The sequence below is a fragment of the Anguilla rostrata genome, chromosome 10 (assembly GCF_018555375.3).
Source record: "Anguilla rostrata isolate EN2019 chromosome 10, ASM1855537v3, whole genome shotgun sequence".
In the NCBI taxonomy this organism is placed as follows: domain Eukaryota; kingdom Metazoa; phylum Chordata; class Actinopteri; order Anguilliformes; family Anguillidae; genus Anguilla; species Anguilla rostrata.
In genome coordinates, this window is record NC_057942.1 from 8,628,716 (window position 1) to 8,653,092 (window position 24,377).

General features: G+C 44.1%; 1 protein-coding gene across 6 annotated transcripts; it reads left to right on the top strand.

Annotated features, from left to right (window-relative positions):
* Positions 1-894: 894 nt before the first annotated feature.
* On the top strand, positions 895-14,155 carry elmod3 (ELMO/CED-12 domain containing 3). Of its 6 annotated transcripts, none has more exons than XM_064353860.1 (14): positions 895-982; positions 2,322-2,547; positions 2,650-3,230; positions 3,418-4,319; positions 4,535-4,606; positions 4,777-4,846; positions 5,727-5,789; positions 6,312-6,400; positions 6,495-6,618; positions 7,050-7,172; positions 7,627-7,757; positions 8,011-8,087; positions 8,512-8,639; positions 9,210-14,155. In XM_064353860.1, the coding sequence occupies exons 4-14, from the start codon at positions 4,152-4,154 to the stop codon at positions 9,449-9,451; spliced, it is 1,287 nt and encodes a 428-aa protein (XP_064209930.1). In that variant the 5' UTR covers positions 895-982; positions 2,322-2,547; positions 2,650-3,230; positions 3,418-4,151; the 3' UTR covers positions 9,452-14,155. The 6 variants fall into 6 exon arrangements, with proteins under 6 accessions (XP_064209930.1, XP_064209936.1, XP_064209931.1 ...); XM_064353866.1 differs by having other exon boundaries at positions 4,248-4,319; XM_064353862.1 differs by having other exon boundaries at positions 914-982; positions 2,463-2,547.
* The last annotated feature ends 10,222 nt before the right edge of the window (positions 14,156-24,377 follow it).

Below are 24,377 nucleotides of genomic sequence, written 5' to 3' on the forward strand. Positions count from 1 at the left end.
TGTAATATCAAATGTAGAGAAAGAAAGTAAAATTTGACCAACGTAAACTTTTATGAACATTCTATGAGTTAACAGAAATATCGGGGAAGCTATTACCTGTAAAACTAGGGGTAAAAGAAAAAATAAAACAAAAAAATTACATTATATTTAAAATGAGAATAGTTATTTCTGAAGTATGTCTTATAAGAATATGACAATGGTTGTAGTCATTTAAATTGGATTAAGGAGCAATTATCGAAATCATTATATTATGAGAATGTGCCAAGATCACATGATTTTGGGAATGACATTGCAAAGGGTTTGTAGATCACAATATCCATACTGCTTCACAAATGGCCCTATGTGTTTGGCGATCTCCTTTCCTTTACAAACAATGTCTCGCTTAAGGTCTGTATTGTTGTCTTTAAAAAAAATGAAAATGCACATCCACACCTTACAAATGATATACACGGTTGAACTACAAACGCAGCCCATGTAGTTTTTTAATGAAAACAAACCTGCAAACTTTATTTCCACACAATGCTTCCACATGAAATCCTAATGGTCTTATGTACTAATATCATGGAAAATGTATGGCATATTTGCATAAGAAACCATAAGGTATTATTAATGGGACAAATACCTGTTTTTCTCGGTAAAACGTATGGAATAAATGGGTTAGATGGTTGTGACTGATTGTGTGGGATACCCTGGTAGGTTAATTTCTGAACATTCAGTAATAAGCAATATTGCAGCCTTGCCTAGAACGAGAGCGTAGATTAACCCTGAATTCACTGATCTTTTACTTTCGTTTGAGCTTTAAAAATATTACTTCACGGGCAGTACTGGATCAATAAATCTGCAGACACTTTGCGCAGCATGACCGTGTAACAGAAATCCGGAAGTTTAAAGAGAGGAAACTACGACTCCCAAGCTCACCCTGGAAATTACTGTAACTATCGAAGGGGGAAGGGAAGCAGAGATTGGAGGGAGTGAAACTGAGGTAAAAAAAAATCTGTGATTTAATATCAGAAATAAGAAATTTAACAATAGAAATATTCAGAAGGGTGGAGGAAAGTGTATTTTAAAATGCTTTGACGACAGCTAAGGAATATCTATGCCAAGTATTACATTACCAAAGGAAATGCATTATAGCTAACGGTACTAGTAGCTCTCATAGAGATTGTGCAGATTTAACGTTACGCGGCTAGCTGTTAACATCAGTTAGCTGCTGAAATTGGTCAAAATGTTACACCATATGATGTGCATTTTTACATAGATGATATGTGGTTTATGCAAATTTATGAGTTCGGCGGAGAGGCTGAAACAAACCTATTTGTTAATTTCAGTGTATTTCGTAAGCAAAAATGGGAACGCTAGCGTATGTAGCTTGCTAGCTCTTATAAGGGGAAAATCATTTTCCAAACCGTTAGTTGGCTAATGTTAGCTAGCTGGTTAGCATAGTTAGCGAGTTACTTTTTTTTATTTTTTTTTTTAGCTTATGACAACTCCCGAGTTTGTGCGAACGTTATGTTCGTTAGCTAATGTTAGGCAGCGAGGTTAACGTCATTATCTAACACTAGAACAGATTTAGATCGTGCGTAGTTATATTTAGAAGCTAGCTTGACCGCTTGCTGAGTTGCAGTAGAACGTTCGTTAGTCTATGTATTGAGTAGTGTTTAGTAACTTAATAACGTTGAAGCAAGTTAACCTTAAAATTTCTATGGTTGACAGTTCGACAGTGAGCTAACATTCTAAGTGAGCTAACGTTACTAATATTTTGTCTCAAACAACGAAGTAGAAGTAAAAACTTAAATTGTTGTGTGCTTAAGCTAGCAGCTGGTATGCTTAAAACATTCTAAGCTATATTGGCTTGCAAAAGTGGTTTTTTGTTGGCTGGTGCTAAGTAATGAATTCTCCCTCTGTCGTGGTGAACCATGTATTATAGGGTTGTGTGCGATTTTGCGAGCGAACTGTGTAATCATTATACGTCTGCAGTGTGGTGTACGTTAGTGATTAAGTCAGCAGAGCTTGAAACAAGAAGGTTGGAGATTTGATAACCAGGCCGGTTGCCGTTCTACCCCAGTATGCTTGGTCGTCAAGGTTCTAAAAACGCACAGAATCAAGCAGTTTGTCGTGCTCAAAAATGATTTGACCGTTCTAACGCTAGCTTCAGCAAATTATTAGAAAAAACATGCGACCTACTTTTAATTTAGTACTGTCCCCAGTGTTACGATCAATGATTATTATTCCTAATGTGTGTGTGTTTTTTTTTTTTTGTTTTTTTGTTTTTCAAATCGAGTGCATTCTCATTTCTCATTTCTCCCTGAACTCATTTGCAGAAGCCCCCAAGAGGCCAACTTGACCTGGCCTTTTCTTGGGACGTCTGCCTCCTTGTTGGTCGGGCTCCATCATGTTGGCAGTCCTGCTGAAATAACCATAGCTCTTTCTCTCCATTTTCTTGGCGGTGGACTTCAACGAAGCTGCTGACAAACCGTAATTCTCCAGGAACATGGTGTAAGACCAGGAGAACGTGAGGGCAGATTTATAAATGGGCCCTGAGCAAGTGTAAGTGAATCTCCATTTTGAAGTCAGCCGGAGGCACCAGTGCAATGAGCTTGTTCGGTGCGGGAAGGACACGCCCCCTGACCCAGAATCCTTTTCTCTCAGATGGCACAGCTGAGCAAATCCAGTGACATCGCAGGGAATCCGGGGAGGGAGGAGAGGAAGGCGGTTCTCTGGCACCTCGTGCTCTGATGACAGACTGATACACATCTTCAGGGGCCTGGACAGAAGGACGGTGGGCGGCGGTTTATCTCCTTGGCAGCCTGCACTCTCGCCCTGTTGGCCTCAGGTGTGAAAACGGGCACCGGGGTTCGCACTGGTCACTGCTCCAGAGCACTGGCACGGGGACGTGGATGGCTCGCCATGCGGACGCCAGCTCTCGCACCTGCCCCGGCTCTGCCTCCCCCTCCTCAGAGGTGACTGGCACATGTTGAGCGAGCGCTCAGCGGCGTAATCCATCAGAATCACTTCACAGCTCCGCGGGTCAGGGCCGGCTCTACAGAGGCTGCGAGCGGAGGGGCCGAGGGAGACGCCGAGCGACACGCACCCTCCCGCTCGGGACGCTATGCGCTGCCACGCGCCCGCGCGCCCCCTGGGCTCGGACAGCGAAGGCGGGCTTTAGGAGGCGGCTGCCATCGCGGGCTTCGGCCATGGAGGGGGACACGGTCGTCGCGGCGCACGCAGCGGTACGTACCCCGACCCCCGGGATAAGCTCCAGGGTTTAACCTTCTGCTCAATTTTGTGAGTCCCGGTTAACCCGGGACAGGCTGGCTTCCGTGCCTTCGGAGGCAGCGCTTTGGTGCTCTGTCATGAGGTCACTTTCTCTGTGCGCCTTCATGGACTCACAGTTAATGTAATTCTGTACCGGTGCAGGCGCCCGATTCAGCTCCCTCCCACGTACGCATGAGAGCAAACAGATTGCACAGCGAAGCTCGCGTAGCCTGGATACCGAGTCGTCCGTTATGGTACGATATGCTGAGGCGGGGAAATGAGGAAGTAAAATGTAGCAGCCAAGCTCTTCCTCCACACCTGTGCTGCTCTGAGCCCCTGAGGTAAACCGTTTGCCCTCTGTGCAGCAATAATCTAGCCTTCCTCTCTGAACCCGTGCCAGACCACAAGGTGAGAGTGCAACTGCTACATCCTTACTCTGCCCGTGCCAAGTACATACAGTTCTCTCGGGCTCCATAAGGTGCAGCCATAAGGCGACATCGATACGTGCATGTTGTGTCTGTGGGTTTTTGTAAATAAAGTTTTGTTTTTTTCCGTAAAAAATCTCAGTGTCCCTTAAAATGTACAGCAGTTTGCTTGTAGTTTCCTGCATTTTTCTGAATGTTTTAATGCTGTTACTGTGATGCAGTTTAAGATGAAAATGAAAATTTCTGTATAAATACAATTTGTTTATTCTTCTTCTTCTTATTATTATTAGTATTATTATTACAGCTTGAAATACTTTTTAAAATTTAGCATTGGATTCTCAGAGGAAGTTTTCAGTTGGATATACAAACAACACGCCACTGATTTCTAAGTGCTTTCTTAAAGCTGTCTCGGTGCCTTTATGTTTACCTGTGAGGTGTGTTCTTTAGGTGCAGCAGAACTTGGACGTACACATGTTGCTATGGAGATTGTTATGGAGCAGTTATAACAGAAAGCCATTTGTGTTCCATTGCTGTCGCCCGCGTCGGGCATCTGGCAATGAACTGCAGGGTTTGAACGGCTTATCGCAGGAGGGCACACCGGTGGAAGACCTAACCAACGGCCGCTCCAATCACAAGCGCGTGAGTACGCGGTCAGTCTGGAGAGAGAGAGAAACCGCAGCTTGAGATATACAATGGAAAGAGGAATCTCCCGTCTGTTTAAATAATATTTACATTTTCAGTTAAGGGAAGTTAAGGGTTCACTCCAGGCTGCGCGGGCTGCAGGAACGGCTGTGGCTGTTGCAGTCATGGTCTCCCAGTGCGCGCCGGGCTCTGATCTTTCTCACTGCCCACAGGGACTGAATGGCTTGACCCCGGAAGGCCACAAGGACCACGCGAACGGCAACTCGTTGCTCAAGTCTCTACCGGTGAGTGTGTGAGCAGTGTGTGTCAGAAGGTTAAGGTCCAGCCCAGGCTGTATGTACCCCATAGCCCGTATACAGACTTTGGAAGCAGACCCTACAAATGCAAAGGGAGTTTTTTTTTTTTGCTATTCTATAGAGATGAAATGTCTTGGTGCCTCTTTTTCTGTGCGTAGATTTCGGCTCTGAAGCAGAATGGCCTGTTGCAGTCTCTCGCAGCGGGAGGAGAGCTACAGCAGACGGAGGGTAAGTTCCCCACTGCGTCCCGCTCCGAACTGAAAGCAGAACTAACTTTCTCTCTCTTCATTCTTTTAACTCATAAAATATTAACTGTGCATGCCTGGAACTCATCAATTTGCTGAATATGCTTTCAAAGTATGATAGTGCTTGATAATTCTGATTGCGCCCTGTGCTATTTTTATGAATAGATATAGATAAACAATCAAAGTACAGTACGATATTATTAGCCTATTTAATTAACTTGAAATTTTAAGTGAGAGTTTTCTTTTCATACTAAAAGCAGCAATGTTCCTTTACTACCCACTACAGAAGGATTTGATTTTGGTCACCATGTTTATTGTGTAATTAATTTACATTTACATTTTATTATTTTTTCAAAAAGCAGTAAGTGTGCATCTTTATCTTGTGGCTTAATGAACACTTAATTTGCGAAGAAAATTTGAAAAGAAAAGTGAACACACAGGGTCTCTAAATTCAGATGCATGTCACTGTACGTGGTTACAATGTTTGGCGAGTTTGCATTACGCACACTGAAAGCAGGCGTCATAATTAAGGCGAGATTACAGCAAATGTTCCCCTGGTGGGAGAGAGAGCGAGAGCACATGTGCAGACGCACGCACACACCCACCCCTGCTCCCTAAAGGTGTCTCCGTGTGTCTTGGTTACCAGCCTGTGCAGCAGGTTAGCACACAGGGGAGCTGCGTTGGGCTGTGGGAGAGGGGAGGGGGGTTGTGGGATGGGCGGGGGCGGGCGGGCGGAGGGCGGCGGATCGCGGGGGAAAGGGAACCGCGCGGCGAGCGCGTGACTCGCGGACGGAGACGCCGCTCGGAGGGCAGGATGAACCGGTGGCTGAGCAGCTTCTCCTCACCCTTCCTTGTGGTTGCAGAGGAGAGCGCCGAGGTGCAGCAGGCCCGGGAGCAGTGGGAGGCCCTGGAGAGCATCCAGCCAGGTGAGCTCATCCGCCCGGCCCCCGCCCTGCAGCCGCCGCGGGGGAGCCGGGCGCACGCGGCCCTCCCTGCGCACCGAGCGCCGCTAGCCAAACCCTCGCCAGCGCGCGGGTAACCTTTATCTGCTTCAGAAGCCGCTCTGCCGACGACTAATTAGGAGCGTTTTTGACACAGTGAAAGCCCGTTAGTGTTGCAGTAAGCTACAGCATGTGGTGTTTGTGTACACTGTAGTGGTTCAGTAGCTTGTGCTTGTTGCTGTGGCGTGTTTCGTTTGTGTTGTACCATGAACTGCTGAGCGTAGCCTGTCGGCAGTGCTGTAGGGTGTGCTGTTGCCGTAGAGTTAGGTGGTGCGTTTCAGAAGTAGAACCTCGTGAAGCAGACAGGTTGTGCTGTAAGGCTGTGTGTCATGTGCATGGGTAGTGCTGTAGCATGCGCTGTTAGTATCTATGTTGGCAGCGCTTGTATCTGTCGGTAGCGCTTGTGTCTGTGCGGTGTTCCGGCACTGAGTTCGGTCTCTGTCTCAGTTCTTCCTGAGGACTCGGCTCCCACCCCCCTCATCTCCTTCAACGAGGCCCTGCAGCACTTCCAGACCACGGACCTGTCCGAGCTGCTGGTGAGCGCCCCGCCCTCACCGCGTAAAGAAAGAGCTCCTGGGGGGGGGGGGTTTCGCTCGTTCACCGCCCCCGCTTGTGCTTCCTCCTGCCCAGAGGGACATCCAGCCCACCCTGCGCAGGACCGGCCTGGCCGCCATCGCACACTTCCTGTTCGGCCCGCCCCGGCTGCACCGCGAGCTGACGGAGGAGAGGGACCTGGTGTTCGCCATCGCCCGCTGTAAGCCCCGCCCCTTCCCGTCCGGCCCCGCCCCCAAGCCCCCACCCCCCCCCACACACACCACACACACACACACACACACGACACACTCTCACACAAACACGTACACACTCTCACACACACACACACACACACACACTCACACACACGTACACTCTCACACACACACACACACACACTCTCACACACCCACACACACGTACACTCACACACACACACTCTCACACACACACACACACACACACACACACACACACTCACACACACACACGCTGCCCTTCTCAGAGCCGGGGCGTCGCTCGACACGTGTTCCCCCGCGATCATCCCCCAGGGGCGAGCCCTAATCCCCGCTTACCCGCGTGGTGCCCAGCGCTGGCACAGGGCCCGGGGCTGAGACGGGATGTTCTCAGTGCATTAACCTGGCTTTGCAGGCTCCCTGGACAACGGGCAGAAGGTCCACACTCGAGTCCTGCAGACCATCTACAAGCGTCTGACGGGCAGCAGGGCGGACTGCCCTCGCTACGGCCCGCACTGGGAGACAGTGGGCTTCCAGGGTAAGAGCTCTCATTGGTCACGTCTGCAAGGTACAAGCAAAGCTCTAATGAAATCATCCAATCAGAATAATGCGGTGGCTGCTTTACGGTTTATGTGTAAATCGGAACATGCACATGAACTTTGAGCAATCCCTGAATTTGTAATCTTTAATTGTGCTTCTTGAGCCCCTGCTGTGCCCCCAATGCCAAGTGGGGGTCGGTGGGCACCAGGCAGAGTTATTTCGGGGAACTAATCCAGTGGACCTACCTAAGCCCACCCTAATCCTGATGGGACAGGGCCAGTTCTGCCCCACTGACATAGCCTGCCAGTAAAATGTATTGGTCATTTAATTGCTGCTATTGGCAGTTTTGTGTTTATATTTTCTGTTAATTTCAGTTATGTTTGATTTTCAGTTATTCATCTCAGTGCATGTCTGAGTGTGTGTGTGTCTGTGCTTTTGTGTCTGTGCTGCAGGCACAGACCCTGCTACTGACCTGAGGGGAACCGGTTTCCTGGGCCTCATGCACACCCTGTATCTAGTCATGGACCCTGAGATGCTGCCCCTGGCCAGGGACATCTACAAGCTGTCCCAGCATCCCACACAGGTGCGACACCCCCCCACCATTGCAGTGTCTCCTAATAGCTTTCAATTACTGTTCTTTGACTAACTGTGTGCTGCCTATTTTAAGAGATTTCAACTGCAGTGCATTCTTATCTGGTTAATTACAGGATAACAGAAATCTTCAGTAGTGTATAGCTTAGCTGGTTGTATTGCATCACAGACATCGGGATAGTCAGATTGGGGCGTTGCCTGCCTGGGTGCTTACATGAAGTCCCGTCTGTCAATCTTTCCTCCAGAACTTCCCCTTCAGCGTGATGTCATTCAACATCACCCGCATCGCGCTGCACGCGCTCAGAGAGGAAGCCCTCACCAGGTGACCTCATCCTTCCTGTCGCAACGCCTGTCGACTAAACACAATAACCATCCTGCAGGCTCCATTTCTGACTATGGGCACTTACTGGAGGATTCCACCCATGTTAAAATTGCTTAGTATTAGTCCCTCGTCATTATTGCAATTTGAATGCAATGATATGTACATACTGTTGCAGATTATAAGAACTATTCAAGTTAAAACGAATGACAAAGGCTTTCTTGGTCTACAACTGCCAGTTCAATGCACTGAAACTACAATTTTCTGTCTTGTCCATAATGCAATATCCATGCACTGACTCAAGACTCTGGTGTTAAATATGGCATTATGTGATGTAGAGCACTTAACATGTACAGGGCAACTGCATAAACATGCCAGGAGACCCCACTTTGTCTGTCTGATGCCCATCTCTCTGCCTTTCTGTCAGGGAGTGCAACCGACGGCAACAGGTGGTGGGGGTTCTGAACGAGTTCTACGTGGCCACTTTCCTGCACCTCTTCCAGGTGTGGAAGTCCCAGCAGAAGACTATCAGTGACTCAGGATTCGTGCTGAAAGGTAGCTGCTAGTTTCCCCACATTACGGTCCCAGAGCTTGTCCCCCGTTCAGTCGTTCCATCTGAAAGACGGAATCACCTGTGTATGGATATTAGTCTGAAGTTCACTTTTGATTGGCAGCCCTTTAAATATTCACGCTGTTGATTGGTTACAATATGAAATGGCATGTTATTTACCCAATAAGCAGTCTCCAAATGACCAATGTCAAATCTTCCTCTTGTAGTGAGCAGTACAAGAACTTGTTTTCCAGATTTAAAAAAACTAATTTAAAATCTCAGCTGAAGAAATTAGGCTTGATGTACAGTCTTTGATTGCACAGGGCCTTTAAAGCACTTCAGTTCAGTAGTGCAGTTGCAGTATAATTTCTCTCAGGCATCATGTCCCTGGCCTGGGCTTCAGACTGAGGGTTTAGTCACGGGCTGCATGTCACAGCTTCAGTCAGTGAGTCATGGAACAGAGGTTTTCGTGACACTAGCTATTTGTCTGGACAAACCGTTCCGCAGTCGGTCGAACGGATCTTGCGTTTTGTCTGCAGTCTTAAATTTTTCCTGTCGTCTTTCTCCTGGTGCAGAATTGGAGACCTTTGCCAAAAAGAACCCCAAGCAGATCCTGAGGCGACTGGAGGCGTTCCTGAGCGAGAGGCGCGTGGGGGGAGGGGTGAGGTTGTCACCCGACACCCCGTCCCACAACACCTCCCCCCGCAACGGGGGGCCGCGGGTCGGGCTGACGGCCGCAGCCAGGGGCAAGGAGATGAATTTCACCGGAGTGTGCGAGCTGCCCCCCGAGATGGAGGGGGAGGCCAGGCTGATCTGAGGGTGGGGGGTGGGGGGGATGGGGGGTAAATCCGGCCCAAAGAACGGCTCTGGCTCTCGGGTAGGCAGTGTCCCCGAGCGCTGATCCAGGGTTGGGTAACCGCACACCCTGACGTCAGCCCCCAGGTGTGTTGAGAGACTGGTGCAGAGTCGGTGCTCGGGGGCACTGTGTGTTTGCCCTGACCCTGGTCCCCTCTGGCTCCATCTCTCCATCAGTGAACACGCCCCGTTCTGCAGCACCTGCAAAACTCCCTGCAGGTCCACCACCCACAGTTCAGGGCTATGGCCCCGCCTCCCCCCACCTAGCTGTCCAATCACACTACACGTTCAAACCTCTTCAGTAAAATGTGTGCCGGCTTCTGAGCAATACGTGCAGAAGTTTGTCTTTTTATGTCATCTGTGCACAGTAAAACCTCAAGTGTTAATTCAACTCTTAACGGAGTAAATATGAGTCCAAGGGACCACGTGCTCTGTAAGAGTTGATTTAACACTGAACATTTTACTGTGTGCTCCTGTCAAATTTGTATGACATAATAATGCCTTTCCTTCCATAGTCTTGAACAAAAGAGGCCGATATTCTAACTGCTTTTTCTCCCAGCATGTGTTAAAAGCCAGAACACGGCACAGAGCACACTATTTACGTCAGAATCTAATGACAAGATTGTTCCCCTTCCAAGGGTTGCCGTGGGCCAAATTCAGCCCCCCTGGGCCTTAGTTTGGATGTGCCTATTTTAATATCTCCAGAAAAACCCCCTGACCCTGGGTGTAGCTGTACCCGAGAGAAATTGTGGAATTCACAGTGCCGCGCCACAGGCCTTGGAAAGGGGAGATAATCATAAAAAACACAAAAAGACGTACAGAACAAAGGCCATGATTTGTCTGATGGAGCAGCTGACTTCAGGTCAAACTTCTGAAGACTGTAGAAGTGTGATTCGATGGCTGTGGGGGCGGGGGGCTCTGACCTAGAGTGGGTTTTGGCCATGTGGATGTCGGATAACTGAGCGAGTCCTGAACCTGCGCTCTAAGAAATTAGGAAAATCAGGTGATGTGCGTACGGTACACATGCGCCGAACTTTGGAAGCTCAGAGTGTGAAGCTTTCAACACAAAGAGCCTCTACTGGCGGCAACTTGATGAACCGTTAAAACAAGGCCTCCTTCAGGGTGTGGAGGCTTCCGTTTTAATTAGACTGATTCAGCTGCGACTCTTTCCTTTTAAATCTGCCTTCCAAGCATACATAGCTCTCTATATTGGATATTAAACCCTTCAACACTATAAACAGGATGTACTCTGTCCAATATAAGTCTAGGGTTTAGGTTGCTCACTGAGATCAGCAGGAAAAAAAAACAAAAACGTGCGTTTGTGTAGATCCTCTTTTTCCTGGGAGTTTTCTCCAGTGCCGCTTAAACGTGATCAGAGCTCCCAATTTTTTGGGGATATATTTTTGAATAATTTAAAAACTATTTTAAGTCCTTCGCAAGAGAGTACCTTACACGAGAAAGAAATGGCACTTGAAAGATGTCACTTTAGTCTGAATGAAGGTGGGGTTTCTGTGGTCATCTGTCGTGTCCCGGGTTTGTCCGAGGTCGCCACGGTGAGAGAAACGGCGGGCGCTTGAACCAAAGTTGACCGGAGGACCGCCGCGGGATCTCTTTACAGCGATAGCGCCCGTTTGCTTCTTCCCCCGCCGTGGACAGTATTTCCTGCGATCTTGACTGCCGAAGCAAAAGTGCACTAGTGTAGCGGGAATTATAAAATGCGAAATGAACTTTCTGAGTGCATTTCAGTAATGAGAGAGTCTTTCGTTGTGACGAACATGCGGCGTGCGGTGTGAGTTAGTATCGCGGGGCTGGGGGGGTGAAATTATACTTTTGATGGAAGTGATGACCACAGTAATGCTGGGTGCCTTTACAGGCCTTGGGAAGCTCCAAGGAGAACTGAGAGAGAGGTGCATGCTGGGTGAGGGAAAAATCGGTAAGCTTTGTACCAGTTTGTGTGTGCGCGTGTGTGTTTTACGACAGGGAAAACAATCCATATATAATAGTCTACTCTGTATATTGTTGCAGGTGAAGTTGTGGACCACGGTCGAGGTATTTCGTTACTAGATTCCGGTACTCCCTGTAGACTTGTCTCACAGCAGGGTAGATACTTCAGCCATTTCTCAGTAGCATGTCGGGTAGCACTAGAATTGTAGCATCTAATATTGTTGGTGTTTCTTTCCCTTGTGAAGCTTGTAATATGATTGAAATGGTCACGTCTACTCTGTTCCAGTCTTTAGTGTAAATGTGGAGCTTGCAACTGAATACGTTTGACTATTCCCCCCCCCCCCTTTCCACAGGTTACACATTTAGCAGCGTATTGGAGAGTAGGTAAAAGCTGGATAGATCACATTGACTATCGTTTTTCTTCAAGCTTATCTTCACTGGTTAGTTTTTTTGTTTGTTGTGAAAGAAGGCCCAGATCGGTTGCTAACGAGAGATGGTTAAGTCACAGATCCCCACTGTTTCATTTTGTTTTATATTGAGGAGATGGCTTCACTGGTATTGATCATCGATGGCTCACTGAGATTGCTGTCTGCTGTCTGCTTTCTGCGCAAGGCCTAAACTCAGGAGATCTAAGGTGGAGGTGCAGGAGGAACCCATCCTGCTTGCAGAGCATAGACATTAGCTTACAGTACTGTAAACACCTTGGAGCAGTTACACTTCTGTTGACGGAGCTGTTATCACCTCACTAGCGAATGTTAGTTTTATTTGGGACAAAAAGTTTTGTTCACATTTGCTAAGGATATTCAAAAGGAAACGTACTGATAGCCTATTCCATTTTTCGGTTAGATGTGGATGCTTTCGTTGCCCTGGTGTGGAATGTTGACAGTGCCTAGGAGTGTTGTTAGGGGGCAAGCTGTTGTCGTCTTCTCTGTGTTGTGCTGTAGCTCACCTGCATGGAGTAAAGAACCGCCAAAAAACTGACAGGTCCTCTGAGCTCCCATTTTCAGTAATGAGACTGAAGGGACTTTTTTTATTTTTTTTTTTTTTTTTTGCTTCTCCCCCACCCACCTGCTTTTCTGAATTAGTGAGTACTTCCCCAACCCAAATAATTATATACATGCATAATTTTTTCTTTTCTTTTGGGAGACGACTTGGCTTAAGTGAAAATATGTGGAGGTTTGTACATAGAGAATAAATATTGATTGTAACGGTATGATTGTTACCTGGGCATTATACTGAAGTAAATCGCTTACCTCAGACTTAAGCCGAATCAGTCTCCCTTCATTTTAGTATTTGTCGAAACATCAGTGATTGGATCAATAATTGACTATTTTCACTGAGGATGTAGCACAAACCGTATCTTATCTCCTTTACTCATATATTTACCCTGGAAATGTAATGTGTATTCCACACAAAAAAATATTTTTAGAGGGACATGGTAACGAATATACATGTAAAAGTCACTGTGTGAACATTATACAGGCTTGCACGCTCAGACAGACATTGCTATAAATCTGCTTAATTGGCGCCTTGCGTAAAGGACTTTATTACAATCTTAGCAAATAAAGAAATAGAACAAAATCAAATAAAATAGGCTGTTTTTCTTGTGGCAGAGTGCATTTGCTTTAATATAGTTAATTCTCTCTTTTTTACAAGGATGAGAATTTTTTTCGAAAAGCCCAATTTCCCTCAGGGTTCTGAACTTCAACGGCACAATAATTAGATTGCTTGATGTTTATTTTTTGGACCGAAAAAGAACGTCTGTGCCTGAGTGGAGATGTGTCGCAAACTGCAAAAACCTGACTTAAATTTCTCACTTTGATCCTCTGCACCTCTGTCTTCTCTAGATGAGGAAAGAAAGGCCAATAGGACCAGACAAAGTTAGTCCGGTATCTGAAGAGAGTGGCTTTCTGAATTCCTGGTTGCTGATTTAAAGGGTATCACCACTATATATATTTTGAGGTTTAATATGTTACTCCTTACCATTTCTAAATTTGCATATTGCACAGTTGCTTGCTCATTAAAAACACAAACACACTTGTGTGCTTACAGTACGTTCTTGAAGTGTGTAAATACGGTCTCCATACACTGACCTGTAGCCGACTAGTTTGAGCACTACACTGGTTTGTCTCCCTTTTAGCAGAGCACTTGCATTGCGCAAACAAGCAGAAGCAAATTAATCAGCTTCACAGTGCAATTTAGGTACTGCAGGGGCATAGGAACAAATTGAGACCAATATCTGCCGCAATCGGGTGAAAGTTCACTTGGTCTCAACAACCTAAAAATGTAAGACTATATTGATGTTTCTAATGAAAATAAAGCATGTGAATGTTTGGGACAGTTACCCGTCTTTGCTCTTGTAAAACACAAAAGGGTTAGAGAAGGATGATGTCCCTTGCTAATGTCAGGGCTGAAATAAATCTAGCCTGTGCTTTTAATGGTTATAGCAGAAGCCACATTGAGATCTGTTAGGGAGTAACATATAAACTCCTTTTTGGTGAAGATGCCCTTTAAAATGAAAACAAATCTCTTCCCCCACTTTCTTGCTCTTTGTTTCAAATTATTTTATCATTTATCCTTTCTGTTGTTTGTCCCCCAGAGCATTTAATGTATCCGGATTGTAGAAACCCTATTTTATAATGAAAGTTATTCCAGAAAATATATACGGTTGTACAGTAATGTATTGTATGGAGAAACATTAATAAATGCCATTTAAAAAGCATTCTGTTTGGCTTTCTACTGTAAGTCTGTCTCATAGTTTAAGAAAAAAAATGTCAATCATATAGGAGTACAACAGTTGTTGTATAGTTCCAGTACTTATTCTTATGCACATACGGCCACTCAACACACCCCACAGTCCCTGAATTTAGTGTTTTGATATAACAAAAGGTGTTAAAAAACCAAATTATTTATTTGTATTATCTGAATTTGATAAAAAGGGTTTACTCTAAATAAAAGTAGTTGTAACTTAACATGCACTAGTAAAATGTTAAATACAATATAGTGGTTATGCATCATAAATTCAGAGGTATTTTCAATCCCCAGAGACTAAATCAGTGAAAGACTAAGGAAGTTCAATGTTTTCTCTTGTTCCTTCTATTTAATAAATTTTCTGAAATTAGACAGTCCCCTACGGTCGGTATATTCCAATCCCTATTTGGGGAGGACAACTCGAGATAGGCTAACCCCTGGCAGAACTCCACACCCGTCTCAGGCAAACAGTTCAGTTGAAAGTTGACAGGGGTCGGCATAAAGAACGCCGTATGCTAACTGTCACTTTGGGCTTACCCAATCTTCAATCACCTGCGGTCTCGTTAACTCTGTTGCTCCGCGAGTGTGCTTAACGTCTGTTGCTGGAAAAGCAAGCAATACTGTGCTATGTAACAATGCAGTAAATTCACGGTTATCTGAGTCGACCGTTAATCGAATGTTTAGCTTACAAACATCAAGTCATTCAAGTGTATTTGGAGTTGCATTCAGATACATTCAGATAGCATAGATACATTTTTTTGAATATCCTGGGTGTATGCATGTATTTTCAGAGAAGAGCCTGTGGCATGTTTTCATTATCGCCGCAAGAGAGCGCTCTTTAACAAGTGTAGCCGTTTCCAATTTAAAGGCGCATGCATAACAATATTTCATATAACCAAAATAAAAGATAGTTAATACGATAACCACTGGCATCAGCTGGTATTAATGCGTTTAGAAGGCATTTTAAAGAAGGGTCCTAATTAGGAAATACAGTACTTGTGAACCTCTTTAAGAGCTGTTTTCGAAACATTTAATCAGAAGAACAGTCGGTTTTCACCGTGGTCATGTTTCATGCCTATTGATAGAAAAACTTTTACAGCCTTTAATTTGGAATTGAGGTTTGAGCACATTTAGTTTTCCGTAGGCTATATGAACCCCGCGTTTGTTTGTAATGTGTTATTTTAGAATTATCTTTGATTTATGGGCTACCGGAGTTTCACGCGCTGCATCAACGCAGACAAGAATACCTGGCCCACTCGTATGAACAGAATGATCTCACTCTGAGAGTAGCTCACCTGTAACTGGATTCATCTGCCAACGCAACAGCGTCACTAAAAGTTCAGTCAAAGTGCAAGTCTATACAAATCCGGATAGTTTTTATTACTAGGTTAGCTGAGCCTTTTCGATCAGAGCTTCAGATCAGTGATTATTTCTATGCACAACAGAGCACTACGGCAGCACAACAACATGCTCCCAGTCTGCCAAACATTAAATGCACTGAGTGGAAGGAAGATAACGTAATTACAGTCACTGTGGTTGCACGTGCTCATTCGCTGAGCCCTCACAACTGGCGAAAATTCAGTCGTAACCTGACGTTTTCCACTTTTAGCCTTTATTTGTGCAATCTCCAAAAAAACTCATTCTAAATTCCATATTTCTATAAGAAACGTCGTCGGTCAGTCTGGAAGAGCTATGGCTAGCAGTACCAGCTACCACGGAATGCTGTGATCGGACTCAACAGTCGAATCCACCAGCTGACCAGTCTCTGAGTCGGGAGGACTTTAGCACGGGCAGGTGGCATCTGTATACAGCGACTGGTTGACCAGTATCCTCTTGCACTGCGAGAGGACAAGTAGCTTGCATTACAGCCTACACCCTACATCTTTAGGCAATGTTAGATACTGTCCTCTTACGATCCTCATTGAAGCTATCCGACTCTGACCCGGGCCACTTGAAGGTTCTGGACAAATGAGTTCAAATGTATTTATAAACATTGCGTTTACAGCGTTTATATTTACATTGCCATTTGTTCAGATAACAAAATGCAATTATTATTATCATAATGTAATCAAAACATTGTTAACTTGATAAACCAGGTCAATGTCCCTTGGCGTCTCACAATAAATATATTTACACTAAAGAGTATTTGACATGACCATTGTAGCTTATTGGATATTTTTCATAAATTTTTTTCTTCTGTGTTGCCGACTATGTGTCCTTAATTTGACAGTATGCTTTTCCCCCTGGTCCCAGATAATGAGCATACCAAGCCAACATGTTTGATATTTGAAGTTTACACTCTCTGTGGTCCTTAAGGCCAACAGGGCTATGTGGTTCTAGCTATACTATATACTATCTACTTAATGTACTAAATGAGCTTATTTCTGATGGATGTGCTGGTTGTCACTTGATAAAGCCAGATAAGGGTCATATCTGTAGACTGGAGAATGTTTCAGAAAGGGTGATAACATGACAAAGATGGTAGTGTCAAATTCTGAAAGTTTTTGTGAGATGCATTCTTTCCCTATTATAATCAGTACTCACGTTTCAGAGGAATCACCCACACAAAAACGTGAGTTGGTATTCAGCATATTTTTTGATGATGCATTCTCTTCTCCTTTTCAATAAAATTCTGTAAAAAAAATCCAGTCTCATTTTAAAAAAATCTGTGATCTAACATTTCTTCATGAATATGTCTGCACTATCTTTAGCATGATACAGCAAAGTGGTATTGTAACTAATACAATATATGCATACCATTTTATTGGCTCAGTCACATCTGTTTTTTTATTTTAGAAACGATAAATTATATTATTATACTGCTTTTATAGGAACATATTTTTGCGATGTGAATTTGTCACATGTTTAACACCCATGTGGTGTACGCTATATTTACATTGGCTTTTAGAACAGTAGTGGTTAAAACACAATTCATCTTTCCTTTCACCTAGAGTAAAAAATGTAGCAATAAACAATTATAACGACCCATAATATCCCAGCTTTGACATATATCTTTGGAGGCCTACCAGGCTCCTCCCTTTGACTCTATACTGCTGAATCACAGAGTTTTAAATGAAATCCTGCTGTGCTGGCAGGGAGACAATGGCTTGTGAAACAACACCCCCCCGCCCACCCCCCACAGCCCCCCCCCCCGATCCAAGACCACGTAGGTGCTCATGATGAGCTGCAGCTGGGCACTGTCGCCCACTGTTGCGGTTGGCCCTTCCTGGAATTTCTGAATCAGTTGCTGTGACGTGACAGGAGGAACCGATATGTCTGGTGTGGCCAGCATGCTCTGGGAGAAGGAGGAGTCCAGTGAATATGCCGCAATCGGGTGAAATGTGCTGCAGTCAGCTAATGAACATAACAGCAGTTCTCCATCCGACCCCTAAAAGGAAACACGTCTTACTGCCGCCTGTATAATCTACAGGACTCCATACTCACAAGTATGAAAAATGGAAATAATTATTCTTGCATATGTCCTGCCAGGAATGAAACGTTTAAAAATCGGCCTGGCACATTTGATTGTAAGAGGTTACTCCACAATATGCGGCATGAAAATATTCAAAGGGCTTAATTCTCCAGACCTAACATCAAATAAGAATTAATCATAATAAGCTTAAAATAACCTGAAATAAACCCAAATATAACCTGAATATAATTCAATTTCTTTTTAACCTACTGTATTTTCTATTGATATCTCTGGCATGACTGAATGGAGTTTCGATTTAAAAAGTCAGCACTTAACCATTCTGCCGAGAGGACTGGAAAATCTGAAATGCAGGATTCAGACACATGTTCCAGCAGCTTCTTTGAGCATTTCTGTATTTGAGAAAGAGGCTTTGTTTCCTGGGAATACTGGTTTTAAATACACTGGCCGACTTGTGTCAGAAATGCTTAAAGCAGATGCCATACTGTAAAATACATGAAAAGTAATATTCCACTAAGAGTCCTTTTTCATCTGTTGTTGAAACGTACACCTTCCAGTGGAAATTATACTGCATTTGAAATATACATATATATGTTTTAAATTCACATAATCTATGGCAATTATGTACCTACACAGTAAAATGTCCAGTGTTCATTCAACTTTAACAGTGTCAATTCAACTTTTAGCAGATAACATTTGGTCCTACTCTGGCAGCTATAGAAAAGTAGGGATCTGTTTTGGAGAGCCTAAACACAACAGTACAGGTAAGATGAAAAGCCACGACTTGCTGCATTTATTTCGGTTTCCATATCTGTTGTTAATTTTGGGTTAAGCCTTTGGTGTCCGTAAGGAGCGGAGTGAGAGCAAAGTCGGAAATGAGGACGTGCTTACATAATGCAAGTCCGCATTCGGGGTGGTCTAGTTGAAGCCTTGTGAGGCTAGGGTTGGTGGGTTCAGTGAGGAGAACACTGTGCCTCCTTGTTCTCTTCTTCTGGCCCTGGCCGTGGCCTTAGATGGTTTAATTTTTTCGTGTTTCTGGCTGGATATTGTTTTTAGCTTGGAGTGAATGGTAACACAGACATTATTTTTTACCTCTGTGTCCTAAGTGGTACTTCTGCATCAGAGGAATGTGAAACCTGTATGAGCGTTAAGTGAAAGCATAATTGCCTGGTCCTACTGTTACGCAAAGCGGGAGGTTTGTGGTCTCACTTCTCAACCGAGAAGCCTCTGGGTAACCATTAATGCCTGTGATCTATCTGGAGCTTTTGTGCCACTTTCAAAATTCAGCTTTGGAGTAACTGGACTGCTGAATACCATACATCACACATAATCACACATATCAGCTCTTGAGTTGCATGACAGTGCTTTGAGGTATCAGATTCTGCTCATGCTCAACACCATCCCTGTTCCACCATCTCATGCTCAACTGAGCATCCCTGGTAGCTTTTACCATTCTGTTCTGTATTGGCTCAGATAGCCATGTAGCGCTTTGGTTGACGTCAGTTGTTTCTAAATATGCTTTATAAATAAAGTTAAGTTGACTTCACATGTAATTCCATTGGATTTATCCAGATGTGGAAAGTCCAGGTGTCAGAAAGTAAAAGTCCTGCCATGTGGTTTTTCCATGCATGAACTCAGCCAGCTAATTTTACTAATTAGTTCTACCCACTGGCTGAAGAATTATGCTAAATAGAAAATCTGGGCGATTGGAACAAAATGCTGCAGAGAACTTTTACTTTCTGAACCTGGATTTTCCACTTCCGGATAAATCCAATGAATTAAATCTTATTGGTTCAGGACCCCATGAGGCTATGGCCAGAGTAGCAGGAGCACTGCTGAGCCATTCATTTCAAACCCTGGGGATGGTAAATCTATTCAGTTCTGTGTGTGTATTTAGGCACATATAAAAACTGTAACTGTGAGAGCGAAGAAGTGATTCTCCGCCCGACGCAAGACCAATTTTCCCGCCAGTTTCCCGAAGTCTCCAGTGTGAGATTTCTACCAGCTGGAAAACTCAAGCAATGAGTCAGTTTTATCGTATTACTCCAACTTTCTGAGCTGATGAAGATGGAAACGACTTACAGTTATTGGAAGTCTTTAAATATTAATTGAGATGTACTGTCTGTGGTATTTTCGCAACCAGAGCTCAGGCAAGAAGAAAAAAAAAGAATGGAAATGCATCATACACTGTACTGTACTGTATATACCCAGCCAGGTCAGGACAGCAGCCATTTACTCTGCGTCTTTGCACTAAGGCACAGAAATAACATTTTTTTTCCAAAACTGCCCAGTGATAGTTTACTTAGTAAACAGATGGTAGCATTAAAAGAGAAATCTCTAGTGTATAATCGCTTCATATCAAATGTATTCAAATGTAACTTCAATTGTAGGAAATATGGAAAGTCTGAATCAAACTTGGATGCGTCCTGCAAAAGTTTAAAAATTTATAGGTTTATCCTGCAATGCCATGGCGGTATTGTTATTCCATATGAGTAATGCATTACTCATCTCTCAGTGCTATGAACCCGATAGCTGATTCTGCAGGCGCACTGTTCCAGCAGCACAGGCACATATCTTTCATATTGGCCGCCGTCCATTAAGAAGTGATTCCCCGGCCAGTGCTTACGGCAAGCCAGCGCTTGGAATATAAAAACGCACAAAATTAGCTTAGCAGAAAGACATCTGCCGACAATCTAGCATCTGGTTTGGGCCCTCTTTAGATGTCTGGCAGCTCTTTCAATATGCTGCAATAGGGCAGACAGGTCGCTGCTTGTTATTCTCAATGGAGCCTCTCATTATGAAAGCTATAAATCACCACAGGTAAATGTATTAGGAGATGCGAGGCAATCTCTGTCCTACTCCCAATATCTAATGGAGGTGTGTCTGTCAGTGCCTCTTACCCAGTGTCTTACATTCCACAGTCTCCCTCGTGATGACTACCTCATCAAACTTTTTTTCTTAAAAAATTCTTAGTAGCTGTTGTTCCCAAAAACTTTTTGCAGTAGTATTAATGTGATGTTTCACTCCAAATCTATATTCTGTTCCAACAGTGAAAATAATTATCCACTGAAGTACATGAACATGACGGCACAATTTAAGAATGGGTTACACATTCAGGCTGGGTTTGTGGTTGGATTACATTGGCTTCATTCTCACAGTCATTCTGAATGGAAAGTTCTAGAACCTGAACCTGGCTCAGCAGACAACCAATCACATGTTATCCTTTCATATAATGCGGAACGTGACGTACTCACCATGCACAATTCCCATGCGGCATGTGGGGGAGGGGGGGCGGGGGGTTACTGGCTATGGTGCTAATGGCGTGCTTGAAATGCTTATATTTCATTAAGTGGTCAACATGTCAAACACTGAAGAAAAAAAAACAGAAAAATGAATTGACTTGGAGGGAGTCCAGAGGAAAATAAATGAATGGTAAGATCCACACCACATAACATCACTGATTAGAAACATAACGCAGGCCCACAGCATATTATTTTCAGCTGCGCAAGCTTGTTTGCCTTACAGAAAGTGACCTTTTAAACACAGCAACAATGAGGCTGGATGGCAGTCTCCGTTCTCTGCTCTGACTGAATTCTAATGCGCTGAATGGAATTGTGCCTTGGAATGCTTCTTACTTCGGAGGCCTTGAGGCATTCAATTTTTCATTGGCATTTTTCATTTATTTCTCCCTCTCTTTCTCACTCGCTCTCTCTCTCTCTGTCTCTCAAAAAGTGCTGTGAAAAGACACAAAAAAACAGGAAGAATGTTTCCCCCGATCGCTGCCATGTCACAGCATGGCATATTTGGAGCAGGACCAAAACGGTTTTGCATAACGAAAGCAAAAATTAATTGAGAGAGAGCAAGCCAATGGTTTATTTCAGAGGAAATCTACTTCCACATGTACCTGGGGGTCCTTCTGGAACTAAAGCCACTGATCTCAGTGTTCTCTCACACCACCCAAAAAAGAGGTCTGCAGTCTCTGTTCCCGGGACTGCTCCTTTGCTGCCTGCAATGAGGGGGGATTGCAAGTTGTGTTTACAGGGTGCAATTTGGGTGAAGCAGAGGAGCATCTTATTGTGGCACAAGTTGCCTTGCTGTTCTTGCATATTGTGTGCAGCATGATCCGTAAATAAAAAAATAGCAGAATCTTCCTGCAGTTGACATGACTCCAGTATATAAGACCATTGCATTAAAGTCTGTCCCAAAATAGCCACCTGTTTTAGTACAGATGAGAGGGAAATCAGTCCAGTCCTAAAACTGTGTCTCCATTAGATCAACATGGTTCAGGAACTCTCCTCTTTACTGTCTGCCAGATGAAGGAAGTTAAGTGATTTTTAAAAATGTCTGTTGTGCTGTCTTCATTATGTAAACTGAATTTGCACAGCATATGTTTCTTGGATCGTTCTGGCATGGCAAAACCCTCTAGATGAAGTCAGACGTTAACGTAGGAGATCCAAGTCGATGGGCACATCTGTGTCAAATGCTGTAACTGTGGAACATGATATTTTGTGAGTTTAGTCTTGCTTAAGTACTGATATTGAGCCAGCACTTAGTGAAATTGGCCTAACTTCAAAAGCTTATGGCCATGACTCACTGATTCATTCTTTATAGAATGCACTTCCTTTGTGGAGCAGCAGTGTAGTAGAGCTGTCATTTGCCCCAAATACTATTATTAAAAAATAATTAAATCTCATGTATTTTCTCCAGGTCTTGATGGTAACAAAGTGATAATGCAGTATGAAATGGCTGCTGTCAGAGTCTATGGGGCCCTAGTTGAGATCTTGAAAATGGGCCTCAAAAGAATAAACAATAAAAGTGATACATAAAAAAACAACACATCAGGGCCCTAGGCGGCACCTATATGGCCTAATGGGTGGGCCGGTTCTGGCTGCAGCCATCAGTCCCCACTGAATTGAATGTAGCTGGCTTGTAGAAAGCTGCCAACTCATTGATAAAACACACCACACCATATTTTGCAGATTTCAATGAAAGAAAACAATAAAGTGCTTGCTCATTCTGCATGCTATTTCACAACAGCCCCCTTTCCTGTGTTATCTGGAAGCTGGGGTGTCAGACTCCAGTGTGGTAGTTTCTGTGGGATTTGGGCACGTTTCAGGACTTAAATGGAAAACCAAGAGCTGAAGAGTCCACACACCATGTTTCCAAGGCCTAAGCTGATTTAGAGGAAACCACAAAATCCTACATAGACTGGAGCCCTCTTGGACTTAACTTTGACTCTCCCATCTTATCGTGACATATTTTATAGCTGAATGGAGAAAGCACAAGACTTACTAAGCAAACAGATTGATAATTCAGCTCACTTACAGAGAGGATTGCACAATATCTAACACAGTGTTTTGCGTAAGTGGATATTAATCACGTCGCAGTGGGCTTACTAGTGCTCTAACAATGGAGACAGTTTCATCCTGTCTAGTTTTTTCCATAAATAACAAAGCTTGTTTTTTTTTTTATCACTGAAGGATTAATGTGTCAGAACACTATCAGGATTTTCTGCTCCGTGGTCTGTTGTGCAAACATCTCAAGCTTCCTGTAGAACAGACCGACCTCCCCGCTACTATCTCTTGCTGTCAGGAGCCTTTCTTCATAAGTGGAGTGCTGAGGCAGGAGTTTGTGCAGGAGGCCATGCGTATGGACATATTTCAGCATTTGTGCGTATGTGTGGATTTGTGTGGAGACGTGTGCCTGGATTTGTGAAGTGGTTGTGTGGGGGCTGTTCAAAAGCATCTGTTTTGAAGCTCAAGGGTCTGTATCCGTGGGTGCATGATGTTGATGTGTGTGGAATTGTGGGAAATGTGTATGGATTTTAAGTTACAGTCTGCTGGAAAGCTATCAGGTTTCACACAGTGACATGAGCGTAGAAGAGAGCTGCTCGGTTTGGCTTTTCCTATCAGCTCATCTGACACTGTGGAATGTTAAAAGATTGTGCACGACTGTGAGCATGAAAAACAAAAATGGTAAAATGACCAGTTTGTTGGAGAGGGAAGGGATTTGGATGGAAACTGGATGACGCTCTGTATGAGATCAGAGCTTGTGTGTTTTTGGAAAAAACATATTTTAGGGAACAGTCATTTCTCAGATTTTCACTTCCCAGATGGAATTATACCGGTGTCCATTTTGGTTATTGGTTGTTGGTTTTTTTCTGTACGCAGCGACGTGAGTGCAGAGTGAGCTACAAGTACAGTTTGCAAAAAATGCACAGTCACTGTAGCATTGTTCTTATAGAGGTTAACTCCACAATGTGTCATCAGTTTCAACTGCCAGGTCATGGACCTTATGTGGAAAATAAATGCTGAAGAGTAGAGGCACTCCTAGATTTACGACTGCCGTGATAAACCTTGGCAAGACGCTACCTTCAACGATGTAACGCAAAATCTCAATGAGCCATACAATGATATTTGGAAAAAAAAATTGAACATCAACGAGTTTTCTGACTACGCTTCTGAATGGTTACGTATGCATTGTTTCAGCCTCAGGCTTTGGGGTCTTTTAACATTTGTGGTGGAAAAAAAAAATTTCAGACTACAATTCAGCGGGATTCCCGTTTAAGCAATATGCTAACTTCGTAAAGGGCGCTTGGGCTTATGCAACTCCACAAGTTCACGCCCAGGTCTCACTGTCAATTGAATTTCTGCCATTATGGGTGTAGTTTACACATTAAATACATGAAAGGGAAGCACTGAGCATTAGAATAGCCAACTGTAGGAAACCCTGATTTTCTTCTGCAGTGTATGTCAACGGTTCT

Coding starts and splice junctions, on each gene's coding strand:
- elmod3 (XM_064353861.1), top strand. CDS start 4,152: ATGTTGCTATGGAGATTGTTATGGAGCAGTTATAACAGAAAGCCATTT. Junction 5,790..6,311: donor CCTGGAGAGCATCCAGCCAG/GTGAGCTCATCC, acceptor TCTCTGTCTCAG/TTCTTCCTGAGGACTCGGCT. Junction 6,619..7,049: donor GGTGTTCGCCATCGCCCGCT/GTAAGCCCCGCC, acceptor CTGGCTTTGCAG/GCTCCCTGGACAACGGGCAG.